This window comes from Phocoena sinus, chromosome 1, assembly GCF_008692025.1.
Source record: "Phocoena sinus isolate mPhoSin1 chromosome 1, mPhoSin1.pri, whole genome shotgun sequence".
Lineage (NCBI taxonomy): Eukaryota > Metazoa > Chordata > Mammalia > Artiodactyla > Phocoenidae > Phocoena > Phocoena sinus.
This window is the reverse complement of record NC_045763.1, coordinates 25,626,967-25,653,680: the sequence shown is the minus strand read 5'-3', so window position 1 is coordinate 25,653,680 and position 26,714 is coordinate 25,626,967. Positions and strand designations below refer to the sequence as shown.

At 42.3% G+C, this 26,714-nt stretch overlaps 1 protein-coding gene across 2 annotated transcripts in view; it reads right to left on the bottom strand.

The window, feature by feature from the left end:
• Positions 1-26,714, bottom strand: part of KPNA6 (karyopherin subunit alpha 6) — a 51,363-nt gene extending 24,649 nt beyond the window's left edge. Inside the window, exon 1 of one of the 2 annotated variants that reach the window (XM_032640259.1) lies at positions 26,607-26,714. In XM_032640259.1, the coding sequence (XP_032496150.1) occupies positions 26,607-26,610 (4 nt within the window). In that variant the 5' untranslated portion in view covers positions 26,611-26,714. Of the gene's footprint in view, positions 1-15,224; positions 15,247-26,606 lie in introns of those variants that run through there. The other variant, XM_032640249.1, reaches the window with a different exon arrangement.

Genomic DNA, 26,714 nt, shown 5'->3' with positions numbered 1-26,714 from the left:
GTGCCACATGGTTCAGGAATCTTAGCTCCTCAACCAGGAATCAAACCTGGGCCCCCAGCAGTGGAAGCACAGAGTCCTAACCACTGGACCACCAGGGAATTCCCGAGTAATTACATTATACTTAAATGGATTAAACTCTCCAGTCAAAAGGCAGAGATTGGTTGAGGATTAAAAAAACATGATCCAACTATATGCTGCCTGCAAAGACTTACTGTATATCCCAAAATACAAACAAGTTGAAAGTAAATGGATGAAAAAAGATATTTATGCAAATGGTAACCAAAAGAGAGCTGGGATGGCTATACTAATATCAGATAAAAAAATTTAAGTCAAAAACTGTTACAAGAGTCAAAGGAGGACATTACATACTGATAAAAGTATCAATTCATCAAGAAGATATAACAATTATAAATGCACCAACTAGAGCCCCAAAATATATAAAGCAAACACTGACAGAAGTGAAGGAAAAAAATAGTTCTACAGTAACATTTGGAGACTTCAATACACCACTTTCAATAATGAATAGAACCTAGACAGAATATCAATAAGGAAATAGAAGTCTTTAACATTATAAATCAGGTAGACCCAAAAGACATATAGAATACTCCAACTCAACAACAGCAGAAAACGTCTTCTCAAGTGTGCATGGAACATTCTCCAAGACAGACCGCATTAAGCCATAAAGAGTCTCAACAGATTCTAAAAGACTAAAATCAGACAAATTATCTTCCTTCACCACATGGAATGAAGCTGGAAATAAATAACAGAAGGAAACTAGAAAATTCACAAATATGTGGAAACTACAGATTCTTAAATAATAAAGTTGGAGAACTCACACTTCCTGATTTCATAACTCACTACAAAGCTACAGTAATCAAAACTGTGTGGTACTGGCATAAGGATAAACATATAGATCAATGGAATAGAACTGATAGAAAAGAAAAGAAAAAAAAAAGAATTGACAGAATAGAACAGAGTCCAGAAATAAACTCACACATCCACAGCCAGCCAACTGATCTTTGACAAGATGTCAAGTCCATTCAATGGAGTAAGAATAGTCTCTTCAACAAAAGGTGCTTGGACAACTAAATGTTCAGATCCAAAAGAATGAAACTGGATCCCTAGCTTACACCATACATAAAACTCAAAATAGATCAACAACCTAAATATAAAAGCTATGACTATAAAACTCTTAGAATAAAACATAGGGGTGGGACTTCCCTGGTGGCGCAGTAGTTAAGAATCCACCTGCCAATGCAGGAACACGGGTTCGAGCCCTGGTCCAGGAAGATCCCACATGCCGCAGAGCAACTGAGCCCATGTACAACTACGGAGCCTGTGCTCTAGAGCTCGCGAGCCACAACTACTGAGCCCACGTACCACAACTACTGAAGCCTGCATGCCTAGAGTCCATGCTCCACAACAAGAGAAGCCACCGCAATGAGAAGCCTGCACACCGCAAGGAAGAGTAGCCCCTGCTCACCGCAACTAGAGAAAGCCCGTGCACAGCAACGAAGACCCAACGCAGCCAAAAATAAATAAATTTATATATATATAAAATATACAATAATAATAATGGTCAAAATGGTGAATTATATTTTACCACAAAAATTTTTTTAATTGCAGCATTATGTCCTCCATTTAAATCTAACATACAATCCCGGTTTTAACATTTTTTTTTTTAAACATTCTGTATTTGTTTATTTGCATTCATTCATCACAGGGCCAATTATGTTAACTATATTTTCTTATTTTCTGTGTTCCTGATGTTCTGGCACTTGGGGGCCTTACAAACCCAGGAGAGACTGCCACTCCCATGGCTAGCTAATTCCCACAGATAACAATTGTGCCTAAGAGCATGCCTTTGCAAAGGAACCAATCCAGAGCCATATCTACTTTATCTTGTCTGTACATCCAGGAGGCAATATTCCTGTGCTTCAATCATCCCAGGGCCCAAAAAGTAGTAGGCAACTAGAGACTACACTCATAGCCCAAAGCCCTCCAGAATCATTCAAATTAGCCAGTCCTAAACTGTTTACTCTGCCCTGCCTTCACTTTCCCTCTGAAGCTCCAGGCTCTGGCCTAATCCTTCTGCTTGCTCCTGCCCCTTCTGCCTCCTGACCACCCTGGTGTCTTCCTCTGTGACCCTGTGTGACCACTGGTGACCCACTTCCCACCCCCTAACCACCCTGCCCCAACCAGACCTGTGAGTATAATAAACTTCTTCCTTACAAACCTCATTCTTGCTTCCTCCTGTGGCCTCGGGTGACTTTATCATACCTTACTCAGTATTTACATTTAAAAAACAATCTCATTATTTTAAAAAACTGATAAAAGTGAAGGTGATAATGTTGAAGTATGAGTAGAGGGAGCATTACCAACTTGGTTCTTTCTCCCTTTATAGGCATTTCTCATCCTCTAAATTTCTCATCTGAAACAGTTAATAAAAGTATTGCAAAAGGGATGAAAAATAAGCTTTATAGGCACACAGAAAGGGATAATTAACTCTAATATTGCCTCTCTTCTGGAGTGGTTGGGGTGATCATGATGAGAGTTGAAAAAGAAAGCTCCCAAAGGCAAGATTAGGGCTGGTTCTTCAAGCAGGAGATCACCTTGAGGACACAAATGGAATAAAGTACATAAATGTGAGGGGGAAGAGTAGTCTATAAAGAGAATCTGAGTGAAAAAGAGATATAGAATGGAAGTTGAGGAGAGAGCTGAAATAAGGAAATGAAACTTCAGAGAAGGTGCCTCTGTTCATTCTGGAAAGTAGCTAGGCAAACCAAAAGCAGCAGCAGGGTCTTACAAGGTCCAAGTTTCCACATCCACTTGGCAAAGCCCAAGTCCATTTACTGTTTAAAAGTTCTAGGGGGCTGCAGTGGCCTCCCTCTGGGGTCCCTGATTACCCCTATGCCTGGAAACAGGCACAGGACAAATTTCTAAAGGGAGCATTGTGGACTGCTCTCCCCTTTTACCTGACACATGGTTTTTCATGACTCTGAGCCTGGGCTCTCCCAGAGGGCTCTCTTCCTTCAAGAAGAGCTGGCAGTGAAGCTGGAAGGAGAACCAGGCTGTACTTCTTTAGTCACCATGGTGACAAGAAACTATCACAAATATGTGCTTATGAATTCACTGGAGAAGCCAAGCAGGAGGTTAGACTGGAAGGAGGAACATTTGCAGAAGCCCCTCTGGAATCAGCAACCAAAGGAATGCTGGATGCTCATTCAGGGACTATCAGGCAGAGGGGCTTTTTTCATCATGCTCTCCTTTATTTGCTGACTCCAGATCAAGAAATCCACAATACAAATATATCAATACCTTTTCAAGCATCTGACTGTCTCAGGTAGCCTTTGAGTTTTCTTAGTCAAGGGACTCTCTCAAAGTGAATAGTTCCCTGAAGTTGTACCTCTCATTTCTAGGAAATAACTGGCTAATGTTGCCATGCATTTTCTAAGCTTTGAGAACCAAGGAACTAGCAATAAAAATACAAAATAAGTACAGACCCTGTTATGGCCTGAATTGTACTCCATCCCCCACCAATTCATATGTTGAAGTCTTAAACCCTAATACCCCAAAATGTGACTGTATTTGGAGATAGCATCTTTAAAAAGGTGATTACAGTTAAATGAGGATACTGGAGTAAGGCATAATCCAATATGACGAGCGCCCATATAAGAGAAGATTAAGATACAGATGCACTTAGAGGGACAACACCATTTGAACACGAAAACAGCCATTTGTAAACCAAAGAGAGAGGTCTCAGAAGAAGCCAACCCTGCTAACATCTTGATCCTGGATTTCTAGCCTCCAGAACTATGAGAGAATAAATTTTTGTTGTTTAAGCCACCCAGTCTGTGGTACCTTGTTATGCAGTCTTAGCAAATTAATACAGGCCCTAATTGATAGATGAATAACCTGTGTCTCAAGTCACACACTAAGCGAATAGCCAGATTACTGCAGTATTCCATTTAATCAATGGTATGTTTAAAATTTTAAGATTCATAAAATTTTAAAAATTATGCAAATTTTCTTAGAAAAATGGCATACTACATAAAGCCAGCTTTCCTGTGTATGGGATGGCAGTGATATTACGACAGCTGCTGGCTCTAGGACTTTGCAAACCAAAGTCTTACATTCATGGTCTGTATTTAACACTATGAAGTAGTCAGTCAGCCTTTTAAAATTATTTCTCAGGGGAATCCCCTGGCAGTCCAGTGGTTAGGACTCCACACTTTCACTGCCAAGGGCCCAGGTTCAATCCCTGGTCCGGGAACTAAGATCCCACAAGCCACACGTTGTGGCAAATAAATAAACAAATAAACAAACAAATTCTCTTGTCCTGGTGCTAAACTGAGTGGGGGCTCCTCTTTGCAGAGGGCAAGTTTCTAATAAAATGTACCTCCCCAGGCACAGAAAATGAGCTAAACTTAATGCCCCTTCCTTCAGGAATGTAAGAAACCTGATTCCTCCCAGAGTGAAATGGCTTTTTTCAACCAGCCTCTCTTACTTCTCACTAGGAATTCTCTACCAAATGTGCATCAGTGTAAGATTCCTGAGTTAAAACATTGGCCACATGCCAGTTAATTAAAAAGGAAGAGCTAAGAGTGTACTGGGATATAGAAACTCTCTCTAGATATAATCTCCAGTCTTCACAACAATCCTGAGAATCCATTTTACAGATGAGAAAAATGAGACTCAGAGGTTAAGTGACAAGCCAGGAAGCTAATAGTCAATCCTGATCTAGTTGGTCCCAAACTCCAGGTTCTTTTCATTTCCTGAAAAGGGAAGCAATTGGTAACAGCAAATCCATCTATATACCGTGCTGCCAAAGGGAGCACGACAGCAAATCCATCAGAATTCTGGGTTGGGGACTGCTCTGTTACCAATAAACGAATCTGCTCCCATTCCAGAATTTCAGTTAACCACAAACTCAAATGCCTTAAAAGGTAAAGAGGTTAATTTTTTTTTTTTTTTTTTTTTGGGTGTGCTTCACTGCTTGTGGGATCCTAGTTCCCCGGCCAGGGATTGATCCCAGGCCACGGGAGTGAAAGTGCTGGGTCCTAACCACTGGACCGCCAGGGAATTCCCAAGAAGTTAATAATTTTTTTTTTGCGGTACGCGGGCCTCTCACTGTTGTGGCCTCTCCCGTTGCGGAGCACAGGCTCCGGACGCGCAGCTCAGCGGCCATGGCTCACGGGCCTAGCCGCTCCGCAGCATGTGGGATTTTCCCGAACCGGGGCACGAACCCACGTCCCCTGCATTGGCAGGCGGACTCTCAACCACTGCGCCACCAGGGAAGCCCAGCTAATGATTTTTAACGGGACAGTTATAATAGGACAACAGGGATTGGGCTCACACTCAATTTTCATAACACTGCGCCAGCCAAACAAAATTTAATTTTAACAAGGGCTAGGGTAAAATCAGCTGTTAAACAGCCCTTGGTTTGAGGACAAATAATTACATAAACCCCAGCACCATGCTTCTCTTTTTAAAAAATGTTTTCTTACACCAGATCTAGCTGACCTCTACAACAACCAATGAGAAAGATTAGTCAATTAGGAGCATATCCACTTAACAGCTAGGGAACCAGGTTCAGAGGTACTGTGACTTGCACAAGATCATTTAGCTATCAAGTTGTGAAGCTGGGACTGAGATCTAGACCCTGTAATTCCATAGGCCTTCTCTTTTCATCCAACCTCAGAGAACAACTTCTTTTCATTCTCTGATAAGACACATAATTCTATTCAATTTGGCTCCTGGGCTCCTGCCCTTAGACTAGGTTCTATCCATCTTGATCTATTTACTCACAGTCATTTTAACTTAAGACTTACTAGGGCTTCCCTGGTGGCGCAGTGGTTGAGAGTCCGCCTGCCGATGCAGGGGACGCGGGTTCGTGCCCTGGTCTGGGAAGATCCCACATGCTGCGGAGCGACTAGGTCCGTGAGCCATGGCCGCTGAGCCTGCGCTCCGCAACGGGAGAGGCCACAACAGTGAGAGGCCCGCGTACCGCAAAAAAAAAAAAAGGAATTACTGACCACTGACTAATTTTCATTAAATTTTTATCTTGTTAAAAAAAATGAAATAACATAAAAAAACCAAACAGTTACTGGCAATCAATTTTCTAATTAGTGCATAAGAACTGGGAGCAACTGAAAACTAGTACTGGGACTTCCCTGGTGGTCCAGTGGTAAAGAATCTGCCTTGCAATGCAAAGGACTTGGGTTCCATTGCTGGTCAGGGAACTACGATCCCACACACCGCGGGGCAACTAAGCCCGCGCGCCACACCACTGAGCTCGTGCACCTCAACTAGAGCCCGCGTGCTGCAAACTACAGAGCCCAGGCCCTCTGGAGCCTGCGTACCACAACTAGAGAGAGAAAACCCGCACGCTGCAACTAGAGAGAAGCCCGTGCACTGCAACGAAGAGCCCACGAGCCGCAACGAAAGATCCCGCATGCCTCAACGAAGATCCCGCATGCCACAACTAAGACCTGACGCAGCCAAAAATAAATAAATCAATAAATAATTAATAAATCTTAAAAATAAACTAGTACCAAAGACGTTTGCCTAAGAGATTCCCCCCTCCACCCACCATATCTGACTTTTTAGGAATTCAACCTCATAATACAGGTTTTTCTTTTGCAGTGAGTTCTCTCCCTAGACCACAAATCCAACCAACCACAAAACTGAAGTATATCTGACCCTTTGTGAACACCTATACCATCAGAATTAATTAAATCAAACTTCCTCCAAAGTAGATGAAACCAGCTATGATGCTCGGATTGGAAGGGTAGGAAGATAACACACAATACACAAGTGACAGATACAGACACTAATAAATGCAATCATTTTCAAAGATGTTCTTCTAAAACTTACATGGCTGAGTTTCTTATCAAAGATGACAAAAAAAAAAAAAAAAAAAAGATGACAACAAAGACTGGCTTAAATTTTGCCTGTCTTCTTGCTGGTCTACCTGGTAGATAACTGCTGTGAATGCATACAAAGTTGATGGCAAAATTTTGGTACATTTAAAAATGTCTTAAATTGAGGTATAGTTGATATACAATATTATAAAAGTTTCAGGTATACAACAGATTTGACACCGATTTATAACTTTGTTAGCTAAAATCAGCAATGTAGGACTAGTTCCAGGAATCTCACCACCTACCAATTCTTCATACTGAGAATCAGCCAGACACTAATCTTTTCATTGACTACCTGCCCCCCCAAGCTACTGCCCTACTTTTCTGTTCTAATGAATAGGAAAACGATTTTTTCAGCAGAAAAATAGTTTTTTTAATTAAAGAGGACTACCTGCCCTCTTTATTATGAATTATTTAAACACTTAAAGTTACAAATGTCATGACTTGGCACTGCACCCTAATTACTTTAGTAATTGTCTCATAATAACGACCTTCTTATATAACTACAATACCATTTCAAACCTAAGAAAATTAACGAAACACCTATTATCTAGTCCATATGCAAATTTCCTTACTTCAAAATGGCTTTTATAGCTAGTTTTTTCGCCCAAATCAGAATCTAGTCAAGTTTCAGCCCTGTATTTAGCCTTCTATTTAACATTTTATTATGAAAAATGTCAAATATATACAAAAGTAGACAGAATAGTAAATAAAATGAAACTCAATACAACAATCATTCAGATTCAATAATCAACTAGCTGCCATTCATCTATGCTTCCATCTACTCACAGACCCTGGATCATTTAAGGAAATTCCTGGCATATCATTCCAACAACATATATTTCAGTATGTAACTCCAAACAATAAAAACGGTTTTTAAAATTACATAATTATTCCAACATTTGGTCACTTTTTTTTTTTTTTTTTTTTGGCTGTACACGGGCCTCTCACTGTTGTGGCCTCTCCCATTGCGGAGCACAGGCTCCGGACGCACAGGCTCAGCGGCCAGGGCTCACAGGCCCAGCCGCTCCGCGGCATGTGGGATCTTCCCAGACTGGGGCACGAACCCGTGGTCCCCTGCATCAGCAGGCGGACTCTCAACCACTGCGCCACCAGGGAAGCCCCATTTGGTCACTTTTAATCTACAATGTCCCTGTCCTCCTTTCCCCCAACCCTTTTATTTACTTGTGATATTGACTCTCTGAAGAATGCCTTAATGCCTTAAAGAATGCCCCACATTCTAGTTTTGTGCCATTAATTTATACCCCTATCCTGTGTGTTTCCTGCAAAATGGAAGTTGGGTCTAGAGGCTATAACAGATTCAGGTTAAAAATACACTTTCGCAAGAATACATATAGGTGATGTTCTGTGCTTCACACTACATCAAATCAGGAGGCATCTAATGGCAGGTTGCTCAGATGATATTAAATTTGATGGTAATCAGATCTCTCTTCCTGAAAGTCATCTATGTACCCTAAGTCTCCATTCACATAAAATTAATGTGACATGTTTCTTGACTATTACACATTTTATGTGTAAGATATAATAACATAATGAAATAACCAACTTTAAAAAATACGCATTGCCAATACTGTTGAATCTCTGTGTGCTGTTTCACTCTAACTCTTCAAATCTGACTTCCATTCTTCTACTCCAAAGAAACTGCTTTTATCAAGGTCACCGATAACCTCCACATTGCCTTATCTAATGGATAGAAATTTCTGTCCTCTTCTTAACGCCTCAGTAGTAGTTACTAATCCCTTCTCTCGAAATACTCAGTTTTCTTGGCACCACTGCCAACCTCATCCAATCTTCTCAGTCTCTCTTGATGGCTCCTCTTCCCTATATCTACATATTGGTTTCTATCTTCACTCTCTCGAGGTGATTTCATCCATTCCCGTAACTCCCAAATTTATGTCCCCAGCCCAGTCCTTTCTCTTGAGTTCCAAACTCATATATTCAACTACCTATGGAAATCTTCACTTTCGTATCCAAAACTAACTTAATTTCTTACACCCTCCCCCCACTCCCCACCCCAGCAATACCAACAGCATTTACAAGTTACTTAATCCAAATCCTAGGTTAAAAAAAACCATCATCCTTGACTCCTTCCCTTCTCACACTTTTCTGATCTAACCTACTGACAAATCCTGAATGTATCTTGAATGTATTTACCTCTCTCACCCCATACAAGTCACTATCATCTCTTGCCTGGTTACTAAGACAACCCACCCCCAACCCATCACCACACAACAAAATCAGAGCATAGCACTACTCCCATGTAGAAGTAAAATCTTCTTCACAATTTAAGGCGCTGCCTATATCTTCATCTCATCTCATTCAACTTTTTACCCTCAGTCATCATATGCTCCTGTCACAATGGCTCTCTCAGTATTTGGAAACTATCAAGCTGTTTCCAGATACAGTCTTCACATTTCCTGTTTTCTTTCTGTCCACAATGCTCTTCCCTAGCTCTTAGAATTGCTAGGTCCTTCCCCTGTCACACTAACCCAAAGTAAGCTACTCCATTTTTGTCAGAACACCTGTTTTATTTCCTTCGTTACACTATGTACAATCTGTATCTGTTCTCCTGTGTAAGTTCTGCAAAAACTTCTGTTGTATCCCCAGCATCTATGATATATACAAATATTTGCTGACTGAATCACTGTTCAAATATCTAGTCAATACTTACCGAGCACCTACACTGTCCCAGACACAAGGTGTAGCTGTAACAGTTGCTTAACAAGTGTTTGCCAGTAAGTGTAGGGTAAGGGAAGAAATGTACAGCAAAGGAATCTTCCTTGTGACTGGAGTGGAACAGAACTTCCAAAAGCAGATTTTAGAAAGATTTCTTCCCAGAAACCCAGAAAGCACAGGTTTCCTCCAGAACTGGTATGAAGTGAATAGAGACGCTCTGTTGTAAGGACACACACACACACACACACACACACACACACACACACAAACAACTTAAAAAAAAAAAAGACTGCAGGACACAAATGGCTCAGAAAAAGACATTTTAGACAGCTAAATCCAGTGACCTTGTCAGTATTCATTCTATTTGACTTTCTAATTTGTCACTGATGATCACTTCTGCCTTCTTGAAACTCCACCCATGATTCTGAAGGCACCACCCTCTCCCAGTTCTCTCACCTTTCTAACCACTCCTTCTCAGGGTTCATACTGTGTTCTTCTCCCAACGCCAATCTCTCAATGTCAGTGTGTATCAAAATTCTACTTTTGGTCCTCAGCAGAAGCAGCCCCCTTTCCCAAGTGACCTCCCTTAGCTTCAACCTCCACTTTTACACTAAGTACCAAATCTCTGTTGTCACAACCTTTGCCTGTGTGTACTTCCAAATGCATACTGGCTATCTCCACCTCACTTTCTCTCTCCTTAAACCAGTTTCTTCTCCTAGGTTCCCTAGTTAGGAGTTAAGGCCATTACCATTCATCTGGTCTTAGAGTCAGCCATGAACTTTCTATTCCCCAAAGACAACAGGCTGGCAAACTGATCTTCACCTGTACCAAAGATTCTCTCCTTAACCAAACTCTATCCAGGCTCCTCTGAGCCCTTTCTCAACTAGGTTCAACCTTGGCCCATCAAGATTTGAACAAAAAACACTAACATAGTTTCTAACAGCTCAAGGTCACATCACTAGATGACCCTAGCTCCCCTTAAAGTGCCTGCCTGAGAAAATCTCAAGGCTGCCAAATGAATTTACTGTTTCAGCCAACACCTGAATATAGGGTTCCTGTTTCCCAGGCTCTGTGGGAGGGTAGGAGACTACCTTCAATAAGCCCCAGTAGCAAACCCAGTTGGGTTTCATGTGGACCACCTCCCCCTTCCTTGCATTTTGTAATTTTTCATTTCCCTGACTTTACTGAGCTCTCTCTCAACCACACCTCCATTCCCTCATCCTTCCTTTAAAACACCCAGTTTCCTCTGCACAAAGTTGAAATCAGTTCACACTTTTCCCTATTGCAGTGGTATATTACTGATTAAAATCTGTCCTTATCGCTTTGGTGTCCAACTTTATCTGTGTTTATCTTTGTTTACCTGGTACTACAAACTGGTTCCCACTGACAACCTCCAATGGCCATGTTTTAGTTCACAACTCATCACCTCACTTCTAGATCATTAACTCTTTGAGAGCAAGAATGTGTAGCACAGTGCACAGCACATACATACTCTCAAATGTTCTATTCAACATTTTTAAACTTCAGTTTTCGAAAAGATCTGAAGTGGTTTATAATAAATTCAACAAAATAAAAATACTAAACCCAAAAATCTGGAAAAGGAATATACACATATGCATAGAAAATGGGGAAAGATGAATGCAGATCAGCAGAACCCAAGAGTCATTTAATTATTGAAACTGACTTGCATTTTGACATGTCAGCTACCTGTCAGCCAAAATAAAGCAACATGAGTGAGCTCTTACATAATTCTCAATATCCATGATGGTGTCCTTTGAAGCACAAAAGTTTTAAATTTTCACTAAGTCCAATTTATCTTTTTTTGGGGGGTGGGAGACTGCTTGTGCTTTCAGTGTCATGTCTAAGAAACTGTTGTCTAATCCAAGGTCATGAAGATTTACTCCTGTTTTCTTAAATGAGTTTTATAGTTTTAGCTCTTTACATTTAAGTTTCTGATCTAAGTTAATTTTTTAAATTTTATTTTTACTGTTTTATTTTATTTATTTTTTGGTTGTACTGCGCGGCATGCAGAACTTCCCCAACCAGGGATCGAACCCACACCCCCTGCAGTGGAAGCAAGGAGTCTTAACCACTGGACCACCAGGGAAGGCCCTAAGTTAATTTTTATATATGATGTAAGGCAGGAGTCCAACTTCATTTTTCTGCATATGCATACTTATTCTTTGTAGGCAATATATATATCAATAGCACATTAGGATAATCAAAATGAACCAGTGATTCACACAAGTCCTTTCTTAATGAATTTAGCATTAATTGAGATGCCTTCAAAGTTTTTATGATAGAACCAATCTGCTAAACTAACAAACTCCTGTGATATATAAGTTCCTTTCCTGTGTCAAGTTACTTATTTCCATGTCCTGCTAGGAGACCTCCATCAGGCACCAAGGCAGGCAAGGATCATGATGCTCCTGCCAAAAAAATCACACATCTGTGTCCTTGCTGCTAGATGTGAAAAGAAGCAGTCTTCTCAAGTCCAGTCCAGAATGCTTTCCAAAGTCTCTGACCGTGGTGGAAAGTTTTTATCTACTAAATCCAGACTAAAAGCCTTTTGAAAGCTCTTTCAAAAATGCCAAAGTCAGGGACTTCCCTGGTAGTCCAGTGGTTAAGACTCCACACTCCCAAAGCAGGGGGCACTGGTTTGATCCCTGGTTGGGGAACTAAGATCCTGCATGCCACAGGGTGCAGTCTAAAAAAACCAAACCAAAACAAAAATGCCAAAGTCAATCTCTAATCTCTGCAGAGGGTATGTTCCCAGGGAAAATTCAAATTTGATTGGTAATGATTTAGAAACAATTTGCTTAGCTTTTAAGTCTAAGCTCATACAGAACCCCCATTTTATTTATTTTTTATAAATTCTTTTTGTAAATATTCATTCGTTTATGGCTGCACTGGGTCTTTGTTGCTGCACGTGGGCTTTCTCTAGTTGCGGTGAGTGGGGGCTACTCTTCATTGCGGTGCACGGACTTCTCACTGCGGTGGCTTCTCTTTGTTGCGGAGCACAGGTTCTAGGCACGTGGGCTCAGTCGTTGTGGCGCACGGGCTTAAACACTCTGCAGCATGGGGGATCTTCCCGGACCAGGGCTCGAACCTGTGTCCCCTGCACTGACAGGCGGATTCTTAACTACTGCACCACCAGGAAAGTCCCCAGAACCCCCATTTTAGAGGTGAGAAAACTGAGGCATAACTTGCAGAAGGACCCAGTTACTAAGTGGAAGACTCTAATCCAGATCTTTGAAGACTCTAATCCAGATCCTTCTGTCTAAAGCCAAAGCTCTCTCTATTACATATACTCTGCTCAACAGCATACTAGCCACAGGGGTCTCCTTTGTTATTTCTTGGAAGAAGTGTGCCAATGTTTCTTCTTGGATTCTACCACCCTAACCACTGCCTGACTCAATCTGTCAATGACACGTGGTCCAGTTCTTGCCAAGAATAGGGAATACAGGGCTTCCCTGGTGGCGCGGTGGTTGAGAGTCCGCCTGCCGATGCAGGGGACACGGGTTCGTGCCCCGGTCCGGGAAGATCCCACATGCCACGGAGCAGCTGGGCCCGTGAGCCATGGCCGCTGAGCCTGCGCGTCTGGAGCCTGTGCTCCGCAACAGAGAGGCCCCAACGGTGAGAGGCACACATACCACAAAAAAAACAAAAAAAGAATAGGGAATACAAATATCAGAAGATACCAACACAGGGACTTCCCTGGTGATACAGTGGATAAGACTCCGTACTCCCAATGCAGGGGGCCTGAGTTCGATCCCTGGTCGGGGAACTAGATCCCGCATGCCGCAACTAAGAGTCTGCATGCTGCAACTAAGATCCCGCGTGCCGCAACTATGAGCCGGCACAGCCTAAATGAATGAATGAATGAATGAATGAAAAGGTATCAACACAGATATGAATGGAAGTAGAATTCTGTAGGGACTGGCAGTGGTTAGGTAGTCATTTGAAGGCTATTTGCCACTTCAAAGGAAAACCAAAAACAATCATTTGAGTTAATCCTCCTTGTTCTGGTGTAGGGTTTGAAAATCTTTTTAAAAAGTTTAACATTGGGGGCTTCCCTGGTGGCGCAGTGGTTGAGAGTCCACCTGCTGATGCAGGGGACGCGGGTTCGTGCCCCGGTCCGGGAAGATCCCACATGCCGCGGAGTGGCTGGGCCCATGAGCCATGGCCGCTGAGCCTGTGCGTCCGGAGCCTGTGCTCCGCAACGGGAGAGGCCACAGCAGTGAGAGACCCGCGTATCGCAAAAAAAAAAAACCAAAAAAAAAAGTTTAACATTGGGACTTCTCTGGTGGCGCAGCGGTTAAGAATCCGCCTGCCAATGCAGGGGACACGGGTTCAATCCCACATGTCGCAGAGCAACTAAGCCCGTGTGCCAAGACTCCTGAGCCTGCTCTCTAGAGTACGCGAGCCACAACTACTGGGCCCGCATGCCACAACTACTGAAGCTTGCGCGCCTAGAGTCCGTGCTCCGCAACAAGAGAAGCCAGCGCAATGAAGAGTAGCCCCCACTCGCTGCAACTAGAGAAAGCCCGTGCGCAACAGCGAAGACCCAACACAGCCAGAAATAAATAAATAAATAAATTTTTAAAAAAAGAAAAGAAATACTTAGGCTGAGCGAAGGCACTGTGCTGGATAGAATATCAACAGGCACACTGGAATAGTGTGGTATTACTGAAAGGAGCTACAAAGCCAGACAATCTGATTTCTGGTCTGCTACTTAACAAGTGTACAGCCTTGGGTGTCACTTATCTGTATCTCAATTTTCTTACCCTTGCCCTGTCTACCTCAGAGTTACAGTGAAGATCAAATGAGAATACACATGAAAGCACTTTGTAAATAGTAAAATGCTGTGCTAGTAAGGTAGAATTAGGTTTGGTAATATTCTGGTAAATATTTTGGTAAAATTCTGGAATTTCTCTCAGACCTTTTTATGACCAAGAAATACTGCAAACAAGGAAACAGTATGAAACAGTTCTGACAGCATGAGGTTCTCAGGGTGTTTGTTATCTGTAAGCCTGTCAGAACTGTCAATAACCAAGACAATGGGAGAGACTTCTCTATGGACAACTGGATTAGTCCATAATGGGGCCATAAAAAGGCTGCTCATATTCTGGCAGATCCTCACAAGACTGGACTGAAGAATGATCACTCCAGGAAACAAAGCTGATCTATAAATCAGGAGGTCTGGCTAAAAGATCATGTGGGAAAAACAATCTTCTGTACACACAACTATATATTCAAAGCTCAAGGCCTAAGTGAAGCATGGCACACTGAGATACTGCATCAGCCAGATAGCTGATAGTCCAAGTTCTCTAATCCTAATTCTCTCCTAGGATTTACTAGTCCTTTTGGCCCTTGAATCTATATATAAGTGCAATGCTCAGACCTAGGAATGGGGAAGTAAGGGGTGGTGGGAGACATACGAGAGGCCCAGGATAGCTACAGTCCAATTTCTCCAAAAATCCCTTGTAGACTGTGCAGAATCTGGAGGCTCTTACCTTCCTAGCGACACCCCATTGCCACTATCACTAGGTGCTACAAGGAACTAAAATGAATTACTTAAAGTAGGAAAACCAAAGCGCTTACCTTCCATTTCAGTCAATGCAAAAACATTCACTGAATATCTCCCAAGCACTCACACTGCTCAAGGAATCAAGGTGAAAAGAGAAATCCAAATGGTTATCTCCAAACTGACTCAAATAGACAAGTGATTTATTATTCATTTAATAAAATGTATGTGCCAGGCACTGTGCAGAAGCTTCTGCCTTCAGGAAGCTTTACAACCTAGTTTAGTCTCACAGCATCAAGAACAACAAACAGGGCTTTCCTGGTGGCGCAGTGGTTGAGAGTCCGCCTGCCGATGCAGGGGACATGGGTTCGTGCCCCGGTCCGGGAAGATCCCACATGCTGCGGAGCGGCTGGGCCCGTGAGCCATGGCCGCTGAACCTGCGCGTCCGGAGCCTGTGCTCCGCAACGGGAGAGGCCACAACAGTGAGAGGCCCGCGTACTGCAAAAAAAAAAAAAAAAAAAAAAAAAAGAACAAAAAACATAATGAATCTAAGTGTGCAAAGCAATGGTGTCAGAGAGCGGAAGTGAGAACTATTTTTACTGTGTGTTGAGTTCTGAAGTGGTCTTTGAAGGCTAGATGGTTAATATTTCTAAAGGTAATGGTGTAGGGAGGGACCACAGTTTACCAGGAGCAAAGATTAGAGATCAGAAAGCCCAAGGTTGGTTTGAGGGACAAGATCAGTTTGGTTAGAGAGGTATAAATACAAAGGCCCACAAGCAAAACGTCTTTGGGATGTAACAGTGAACTGCTGGCCCCTATTCTGCAGCACTCCGCCCCTCCATCCCCAGTCTTCAGACAAGGAGGGTTCTGCGTGGCCTGTAGGTGAATTACACAAATCTCTCTGACTAGCTCTTCATTTCAACCTTTGGTAACAGGAGAAAGGGTTTTTCTAACAGCCCTTGTAACAAAATAAAAGCAGGATTTCTCTAACCTGTACATATTAATTCAAAAAGGAGGAGCTAGATTTGGGATGCAATCTTCTGAGGAGCCCAGGACAATATGGGGAAGAAGAGCCAGACTGAGAGGCCACACAAAGGGAACCCTCTCTGTCCTCATTAGACATGCTACGGACAGACACTCAATGCTGCCCCTCAAACCCTGTCAGCTCCTTCCAATATGATGTAGTGAGAAAGAGCACTGATTTGAGAGTCAGGTGAGCTGGTTCCAATCCCAACTGAATAACCATGGGCAAATTACCCACTATTTTGAGTCTCTGCTTCCATTACCTATAAAATGAGAATAATAAACTTTATAGCCCAGTATGATTGATGAGGTAACGTGAAAGTGTCTAGGGTCTAAATGCTGAATCAATGGTATTTCCTTTTTCTTCTCAGCACCAACTTTGAAAGGCTTCAATTCCCCATGAGGGCAATTTCCCAGAAGTCAGAGTCAAAGAGGACGACTATATTTTCTTGCTCTCCATTAGCAGGTGGTTTTTCCTCTTCCTTTCTCCTAACACTGTAGCTCCTTTCTCTTAACCTTTATCCTTCTATTCCATCTTCATTCCCTCCAAAGCTAGGCTGTAAGAACCAATAAGCCAGAGTTTTTTGTTTTGTTTTGTTTTTTTTAGGCCACGCCATGTGGCATGCAGGATCTTAGTTCCCCAAACAGGGATCAAACCTGTGCCCCCTGCAGTGGAAACATGGAGTCTTAATCACTGGACCGCCAGGGAAGTCCCGAGCCAGAGTTCAGAAAGGGCCTGTTCTCTACCATTTACCTCACCCCAAGATAAGCAATTCTAACCACGTCTCATTACAATTATTGCTTCTTTGGAAGATTTAAAAGCTGATGACTTTCAAACCTACATCTGCAGTGCATATCTAATACTCAAGGGGTTCCTTCTATCCATGTTCCATAAGCACCTCAAATGCTTAAAAAAAATTTTTTTTAAGTCATCATCTCCATAAACCTGCTCCTCATACATTCCTTATACATTTCATTATCCACAATCCCGTATCTGGAATTCTGAAATCAAAAGAGCTCTGAAAATAAGGTTTTTAGTATATATAACACAAAATACATTTAGCAACAAAACCTGAACAAAATTAACATGAGAATATTTATAGCCTTTATTAATCCCACTCAATTAACAGTCAAATGATTTGCCTGAAAATATTAATATTATTTGACTATACAGGGCTCTATCCCAGACCCTGCTGGAGGTGTTATGCGCTCAAAAGGGTGAAACTGGTTCATGGGGGAGGGGGAGAACTTAGATATTACAATGGTATGTGGCCCTCCAAAGCTCAACCTTACAAATAAAGACTTATTCCCTAGTATCTAATTTTTCTTGCTGGATTTTCTTGAGTATTACATGAGCAGCATTGACACTGACTTCATAAAAGGCAGACAAAAAGTATGCAAGAACTATACTACAAAGCTATGGCAAACAGACAGCCATGACTGGGGGACTTTCTCTTGACTGATGGCTGAATCTTGAAGTCATATGACAAGAGGTGGCCTGAGCATGCCTGTTTTGCCCTGTGGATGTTATTTATGTTTGATCCTCAGTGCTTCTGTGTGTGACATGGGTTTTGATAATTAAATTAAAAATTTACATTTTATTATTTAATTCTACAAATTAAAATGTGTCCCAATTAATTATGCCAAGTGCTAAAAAGAAAAATGTTAACAATATCTGAACGACTATCTAGCAGCTAGTTAAAAGTTATTTTCTCATATCAGCAAAAGTTAAAAAGTTTACTAAAAATAATTTTTTTTTTTAAAAATAATTTTAAGAAACTGGTTTTTCTCTATTGTTTTGTTTTTGCTGGAAAATGAACAACTTTAAATGATTTTTAAAAATCTGATTACACTGTTTCTGTATTTATAAATACTAATTTGCATATGCAATTTGATACATTACAACTTATGTAATAAAAGTTACTCAGCAAATACAGCTATAAAACTTAGTTAAATGTAAACAGCTTTTTAACTTTTAACCTAAAAATCTTGTTTAGTCGCTCTTAACCTTGCACTGAATAAAAAGCAAGCTTTATGCTTACTCATTTTATGTATAAAGCACAGACATACTTACTGTACATAAAAAGATATAGAGTATATCTGCATGTTAAAATTTCATGGGAGGGATGCATTAGGGAAAAAAGATGTCTAAAAAGGCTTCTTAGGAAGGTGATAATGGATGGAAAGGTTGAGGAAACAATGATATAAGGGATTAGGGATCTGTACCAGTATCTTCTCAGCTTTTCAAGTCAGAAACTTGGGAGTCACCCTTGACAACTCCTTTCCCCTTATCCCCATATCCAATCACTAGTAATGGTCAGCTTTATTTCCTATTTCTGGACTGTCTCTGTCTCTTCTTCTCCATTCCTACTGCCATTACCCTAACTCAGATCTTCATGATCTCTTGCCTAGACTTTATAAGAGCCTCATTAACCTGTTCCTTTTCTCTTTACTCCAAACTTCTTGAAACAGTTTGTCTCTCCTCTCTTATTTCTTAGCCCACTCCAATCTGCTTCCATGCTATCAAAACTGTTTTCGTAAAAGACACTGATCAAGTGCAAAATGCTGAATTCAATAGACCTTTTCAGTCCTTATTTTTCTCGTCCTCTTGGCAGCACTCAATCTTGATAGCCATATCCTTCTTCTTGAAATACTCTTTTCCGTTGGTTTATGAGACATCAATCACTACTTGTTTTCTTCAAATTGTGGCTGCTGATCCCCTTCTTCCCGCACCTTAAAGCTAATGAAACTTGAGGTTCTCTTTTCAGTCCATCTCCCATGATATACATTTTTCATAGGCACTATCAGTGATTCCCATGGTCTTAGTTACCATATATAAACAGATGATTAATCCTCTATCTCCATCCCCAGACCCCACGCTTGAGCCCCAGACTTCTCTATCCAGTTGTTTTTTGGACAGCTTCCCTTGGAGGTCACAGAGATACCTCAAAAATGTCCAAATTTAAACTCAACTCAGTTAAAAGCATCACTATCCACTCTGCTGCTCAAGGCAAGAGGCCTAGGAGTCATGCTTAATTCCACCCTGCCCCAACCACTTTCAGCCTCCAGATGAAACCAATAACCAAGCCCTGCTAATTCAAATTCCTAAATCTTATTCTCCACTGTTACTACCTCAATCTCCATCAACATCTCTTGCTAGGACTACCACACTACTTAAGAACAAACTACCTCAAGAACCTCCTGGTTGGAATGTTATTGCAGTCTAATTCATTCTCCCCAGAGCAGTCAAGCAATATAAATAAATAAATTTGATCACGTCACTTCTGAGATTAAAACCTTTCAATGGCATTTCACTGTTATCAGGATAAGGTCCAAATATTATTCCCCCTATGCTACCAACCCACCTAGCCTACCAATCTTTTGCTTGTGAAGTAATCATTTCACCCTTGCACTGACAACTATCCATAGATCAGCTCTCATTAGCTTAAAGGCCTTCCCTGATCCCCCTACGCCGGGGTGGATCCCCTTATTATACAAATCCATAGTACTGCGGACTGCTCCACTCAAAATATTTATCATTTTATAACGGTCTCCGAAGTATGCGATACAAAAATCAACTGGGACATAGGAAGAAAAACATACACATATGCTGTAACTAACACACATATATATGTATATAAATAACATATACAAATGTTACATATATATAAAAATAATATATACGAATGTTACATATATATAAGGCTTACCTTTATTATGCATTAGCCTATTAATACTGGCAACTTTTATCTGTTGGTCAGGTGGCCAAGTTTTCCTGAAGGAAGACTGGGAGTTATACCAATCAGGTGAAGACACTAGTTCATTCACATTTATCATACTGCATGACACTGTAGTTTGTGTGCCTAGTTAAGTGGATTTACAAGATAGCTACTTTTAACTAAATTAACATTCACAAAATAAATAAACAGCTTAGAGTCCTATCAAGAAACTGAATGAGGGCTCCCCTGGTGGCACAGTGGTTAAGAATCCACCTGCCAATGCAGGGGACACGAGTTCGAGCCCTGGTCCAGGAAGATCCCACATGCCGTGGAGCAACTAAGCCTGTGCGCCACAACTACTAAGCCTGTGCTCTAGAGCCTGCGAGCCACAGTTACTGAGCCCACATGCTGTAACTACTGAAGCCTGCGTGCCCAGAGCCCGTGCTCTACAACAAGAGAAACCACTGCAATGAGGAGCCCGCACACTGCAACAAAGAGTAGCCCCCACTCACTGCAACTAGAGAAAGCCCGCACACAGCCACGAAGACCCAACGCAACCAAAAATAAATAAATTAAATAAATAAATTAAAAAAAAGAAAATGGGGCTTCCCTGGTGGCGCAGTGGTTGGGAGTCCGCTGCCAATGCAGGGGACACGGGTTCGTGCCTGGGTCCGGGAAAATCCCGCATGCCGCGGAGTGGCTAGGCCCGTGAGACATGGCCGCTGAGCCTGCGTGTCCGGAGCCTGTGCTCTGCAACGGGAGAGGCCACAACAGTGAGAGGCCCGCGTATCGCAAAAAAAAAAAAGAAAATGAATGGAAGATAATGTTAATAATGCAGGAAGAGGAACAAAGAAACAGCAGAGCTGATGTCTCTGGAAGTAAAAGCTCCTAAGTACCAGAATTTCACCTGCCACATCACAATAAAACAAAACAAAATAACATAATGACCAGCTAATCAGATCTAAGTCAGCCAAAGATTTAAAATTATCTAGAAGATTATTTAAAATATGGACTTACACTCTCTCATGCACCTTACTCTGAATGTATAATATGCTTAAAAATAATACTTACTGAATACACAATGCTATCATGATCAGCAAGACATTTAAAAACACTTGTCTTGGGCTTCCCTGGTGGCGCAGTGGTTAAGAGTCCCTTTGCCAATGCAAGGGACACGGGTTCGAGCCCTGGTCCGGGAGGATCCCACATGCCGCAGAGCAATTGAGCCTGTGCACCACAACTACTGAGCCTGTACTCTCAGAGCTCGCGAGCCACAAATACTGAGCCCACGTGTCACAACTACTGAAGCCTGCGTGCCTAGAGCCCGTGCTCTGCAACAAGAGAGGCCACCGCAATGAGAAGCCTGTGCACCTCAATGAAGAGTGGCCCCTGCTCGCCGCAACTAGAGGAAGCCCGCAAACAGCAACGAGGACCCAACACAGCCAAAAATAAATAAATTAAATAAATAAATTTAAAAACACTTGTCTTAATCCTTTTATAATAAATACGGTGTATATACTTCTTGGCCTTGCCTCACGGCTTGCGGGATCTTAGTTCCCCGACCAGGGATCGAACCCGGGCACCCTGCAATGGAAGCAGAGTCCTAACCACTGGACTGCCAAAGAATTCCCAAAATGTGTTTAGATTTTAAGAGTTAACTTGTAACATCTAAAAATTTTTAATCTGTTATGAAATCATATGAAAATTCAGATTTCCAACCTCAAGGGGGAGAGGGATTGTGGAAAGGGATGCAAAATTATGCAGTAAGGCAACACTAGACCTACATTCTGTCATGGCAACAACTGGCTGGACCTCATCAGATTGCATGGGACTCTAGTTGGCCCGCCAGTCTACATTTGGTTGATTTTACTCGATTACCCATTAGAATTTAAGCTCTAGGATTTCACTAAAAATATATATATATTTTTGTCTGTTTTGTTCACTGCTGTATTTCCAGGGCCTAGAACAGTAGCTGGCACACAGTAGGCATTCAGTAAACATTTGCTGAAATTAACAAATAACAGTTGCCTGCCTAATCCCTAAAAATGTTTCTGACAAGTATTCATAATATGTTTCTGCCTTCCCCTAAAAGACAAATTGATTTATCTTTTATATTTAGCACAGGGCCTGACACATACTAAGTACTTTACTTGCTCACTGTATGACTAATAGCAATTAGTTATCACTTACTGAGTACTCACTGTGTGCTAAACACCATGTTAAAACACTTTACAAGCATTAGCTCATTTAATCACCCTAACACTCCTATGAGGCAGATGCTATCACCCCTGTTTTAAGAGATGAGGAAAATCAATCTCTGGAGATTAAGCAATTGGTCAAAGCTCTAATTGTATTACAGAATGAAATAACTGTAACACAAGATAAAATATGAAAAGAGCTATATGAAAGGCAAGAACAAAGCGCTACAGAATTCAGGATAGTTCACTTCCAGTTTGGAAGGCATAACACACATATTTGGGAAATGTCCCTGAGGGAGGTAGCATTTAAACTAAATCTTGTAAAACAGCCAAGATTTTCATAGGAAAAGATGGGTGGGGAAGGGATTGCTTTTGTCACTTTCTCTACCAGGAAAGGTGAAGTACATACCAAGGAGGTAGTCTGAGTAGAATGCAGGATATGTGGATAAATATTAAATCGAATAAGACTAGTAAAGTCAATAGGAAGGCCTTGAATACCATACCCTATGGGTTATGATTTTATCCTGTAGACAAAAAGAAGTCCATGAAGGTTCCTAAACTAAGGAGAAGAGTGACAAGACCAGAAGGGTGTTTTAGCAACATTGCTGCAGCAGAACTGGTCATGGTAAGGAGGCTATGGAACAGATTTAGAAGGCTCCTGAAGTAACAACACCTTTACAATTTACAATATTTTCTGACATCTAGTACTTCACTGACACTTCACTAACAACATTAATAAATAGTATTATCATATTTTCACATCAAGGAGCCTGAGACTTAGCAATTTTAAAGACCACAGAATTAAGTCTTTGTGGGACTATGCTGTGAGAAAAACATACACAAAACAATTTAGGGAAGACATCAGTAACAGGATCACAGTATCCAACAACTGCCAATATAGGAAGGGAAGAAAAGAGTAAGGAACCAAAGATAGGTAAGATTTCTATCTTATGCCCTAGTGTCTGGGCCAGTGGTCCCACCATTAACAAAAATGTAGGAAAGGTACAGCAGGAAGGGGAAGTGAGTTTGATGCTTGTGGGACACAGTTCAGTAGCTCTCTAAGTTGCTGTTATGAACTGTGGGGGGGGTGGGTGGGCAAGGCTGGAGGGAAACTAAGAAATGGGCTAAATTACTTCCTGACCTGGAGGCATTATCAGAAAGGTTCTGTTACTTGCAGCAAACCAGAAGCAGCTTTTAGTATCCTAGAGCCCAGTGACAGGACAGTTCCAAAAACATCATGAAGAAATCAGATTCTTTCCGTCTTCTCGACCCTCACCCTTAGAACCGCCTGCTCTTATTTCTAAGTTCTGCCTCATGATCCCAGCATTGCTAATGGCAATTTCAGAGTCAGAAAAGGGATCTTTCCTTTCCAGAGGCAGAACACAGCCCTTAATAGCCCATATTTTGGTTAGAACCATACTACCTGAGTATTGCCTCTATTTACTAGCTGTGACCTTGCTTAAGTTACTGAACCTCTCTGTGCTTCAGTTTTCTCAACTAGAATGTGAGAATCTTGAGAAATAAATGAATTAGTATTACAGTACTTAGTGCCTAGCACATAGCAAGTTCTATGTAAGTGTTCGCTATTATTATAGCTTTGCTATCTCTTTGAAGCTCTCACACTTTGGTGATACCTGGGTTAAAATATAAAGTGGCAAAAAAACAACAGAATAAAACTTGGCAAATAAGGAACTCTTTTTCAGAAGTCCTCCAGGCTTCCCTTCACATTCATTAGCCAAAATCTGCATCACATGCCCATACTTAAATCAATCACAGCCTAGGGAGATAGAATTACAATGATTGGTTTAGTTTATATCAATCAAGACCTACCCCCTGGGGCTGGGAAGGTGCTGCCAGATTCCTGGTTAGCAGGATGGCAGGAACAGTGATAAAAACGACCGGTGTCTGCCAAGACTTAGTCTTGAGAGGCTGCGGTCTCTGCTAGGGAGGGTTAGAAAAAGTAACTTCCAGAGCTGCAAGCCTCAACCCCACAGGGTTCCTAAGAGCAATGAAATCACTGCAAAGGTCTGTTAAGGCTAGTGAAGCTTGGCACAGGAGAAATAGTATAGGATATAGGCCAGAGCTCGAGGAGCGTACTCTTGAGAGGCAGTGAAACACAGCAGGTTCTAGATTCATGGAGGTGTGACGCAGGCCATGTTAGTGTTCCCAGCCCTAGGGCCTAGATCACTAGCCTTGGACTTAATCACCTAATCTTCTCAAAGCCTGTTTACTCATTTATAAATGGGGATAACCCAAATTATCTCGGATTTGATGTTAGGATTAAATGTAAGGATACATTTCACCCCGTAGTATAAGGATCAGAGAAAAAAACAAAAATAACCAACCCACACACAAAAACCCCACAAAACAAAAACCCCAATGGCCTGGTGTTCAGAAAGACAAGGTGCAAGGCGGGATGGGGGTGGCGGGGAGGTACCTGAAATGGAGTGGCAGAGAAGAGAGGAGGCTGCCTGACTCTAGACTAAAACTCCCCTTCAGGACCCTGGTCAGGTTCTGTTGCTCTATTGAAGAACTTTCATTTCAAAGTTTACCAGAAAAGGATTAAATGTGATCACACCTGAAGTCTTCTTAGAGGTTTATGTGCAGCAAAATGGGTAAGAATCTCACTTCTGGCTTTGCTGTAACTAACTGTGTTATATTCTCTGAGGTAGTTTCCCCATCTGTAAAAGCTGAGTAAATCGCTGTCAAATTTATTTCACTGGGCTTAATAAACTAAGTATTAGCCCCTTCCCTTTGAGGCAGCAGTGTTCCTGAAATTGAAGGCCAATACAAAATCTATAACATAAAAGCCCCTAAAATTTTTCATTGATTCATAAAGTTGCAGCTACAAGGACTGGCCTATCAGTCTTAATGGAGGATTCTGGAAACCAGAGTACTTAAAGGAAAGGAACAAACATTACTGAAAACATTATTGAAGGTGGAAAAGAATCTGTTCTGATATTTATAGAGCCCTTACTAGTCTCCAAACACTGTGGTATCTTATTTAATTCTCAAACACCTCGATAACTCTGCCCCCTCCCCTCTTTCTAGAGATGAGGAAAGGAAGGCTCAGAAAGGAAGAAAATAACATTTATCGTGGACTGTACTGGATGTTTTCCATATGCATCACTGCATCTGACATTTAAGTGACTTCTCTGGATGAGAGCTACGAAGTAGCAGGCAGGATTATAATACCAGATCTGATTCTAAAGTCATTGCCGTGCAGCTCAAGGGAGGAATTTATGTTTCCTCAGGATCAGGTTTCTTACAAAACTCAATCCCAGAATCTCAATCCCCACCCCCAACACACCCACAATAGTTGGGGTTAGCAATTCACTTTGCAGTTTTCCAGTTTCTTTCAGATTAAAGATTTCAAAGTGGGCCCACTAGCAAAAATACAAAACACCTTTACAACTCTGCCTAGGATTAAAAGCTTTCTTTCCCCCTTTTCCAGCCCAATCACTTGGGGGCCAGGCCATAAAGAACAACAGCTATAAACTAGGGCTCTGGAGCGATCAACCTGGTTTAAGCCACTGACTGTGTGACCTTGGGTAAGTTACTTTACCTCCCTAAGCCTCAGTTTCCTTATCTGTAAAATAGGGATAATAGCAGTATCTATCTCAATAAATAGGTTGTGCATATTAAATAAAACGTGACATGTAAGCAATCAGAGCAATGCCTGCACACAGGAAGAGCTTAGCAAATTTAATAGTTCTCATTGCTGGAGAAGAAGTACCACTGATGGTTCTGTCCCTAAGTCCGAAGACTTCGCCATCGTATTCTCTCTGAGCACAGGCCTTGCTACCTGGAGTCCCTTTAGAAAGAGCAACAGGTCGCTCCTTTTCTCCTAACCAGGGCCAGGCCCAGAAACCTAAAGCCCCCGACCTATACATGACTACGAGATCTTGGCACTGGTTTTCTACCACTACGAAGGCTGTCACTCTGAACCCAACCGAACCACCCCATTTCCGCCTCGGCTCGGCAAGTTCTCCCGGCCTTCAGCGGCCCAGGCTGCCTTCGGCATGGCTGCCCCTGGTTACAGGTCTGGAGCTGGCTCGCCTGGCGTCCCTTCGCCAGAGAACTCTCTCTGCGACGTAGGGAGGATTTCCCTGAGTTCAGGGCAACCAGTGAATCCAGTTAAGAGGCGCGTCGGTCAGACACACGCCGGAGAGGGCTGCCTTAAACGCCTCCCGGGCCTGCCACCGGGAGCCCGGCCCAGACCGGAGGGTCAGCCCCTTTCTAACCTCCGGGAACGCGTGGGGTCCGGCCCAGGGCCACCACGTGGGGGCTCCAGGAGTGGCAAGGTGTTCCCGAAACCAGCCCCCAAAGACTGCTCCCCGCTTGGGCCCTAACCTGGCCCCAAACTGGCCTGAGCGGCGCTCCCGGCCTGGCTTCTCCCCTCAACCCTATTTGGAGGAGACTCAGACATCCTCTGCAGACTGCAAACAGGCTCTCGCCAGACTCCAAGCCCCGACACTGCCTCAGCCCGAGTCCCCAATTGCCTGGTTTCCTTACTCACCCATCGCGGCTCCGCTCGCTCTTACTTGGCGGCGGCGGCGGCGGCAGCTTCGGCGGCAGCTTCAGCAGACAATATGGCGGATCTGCAGGACGGCAGCCCGAAACGGAC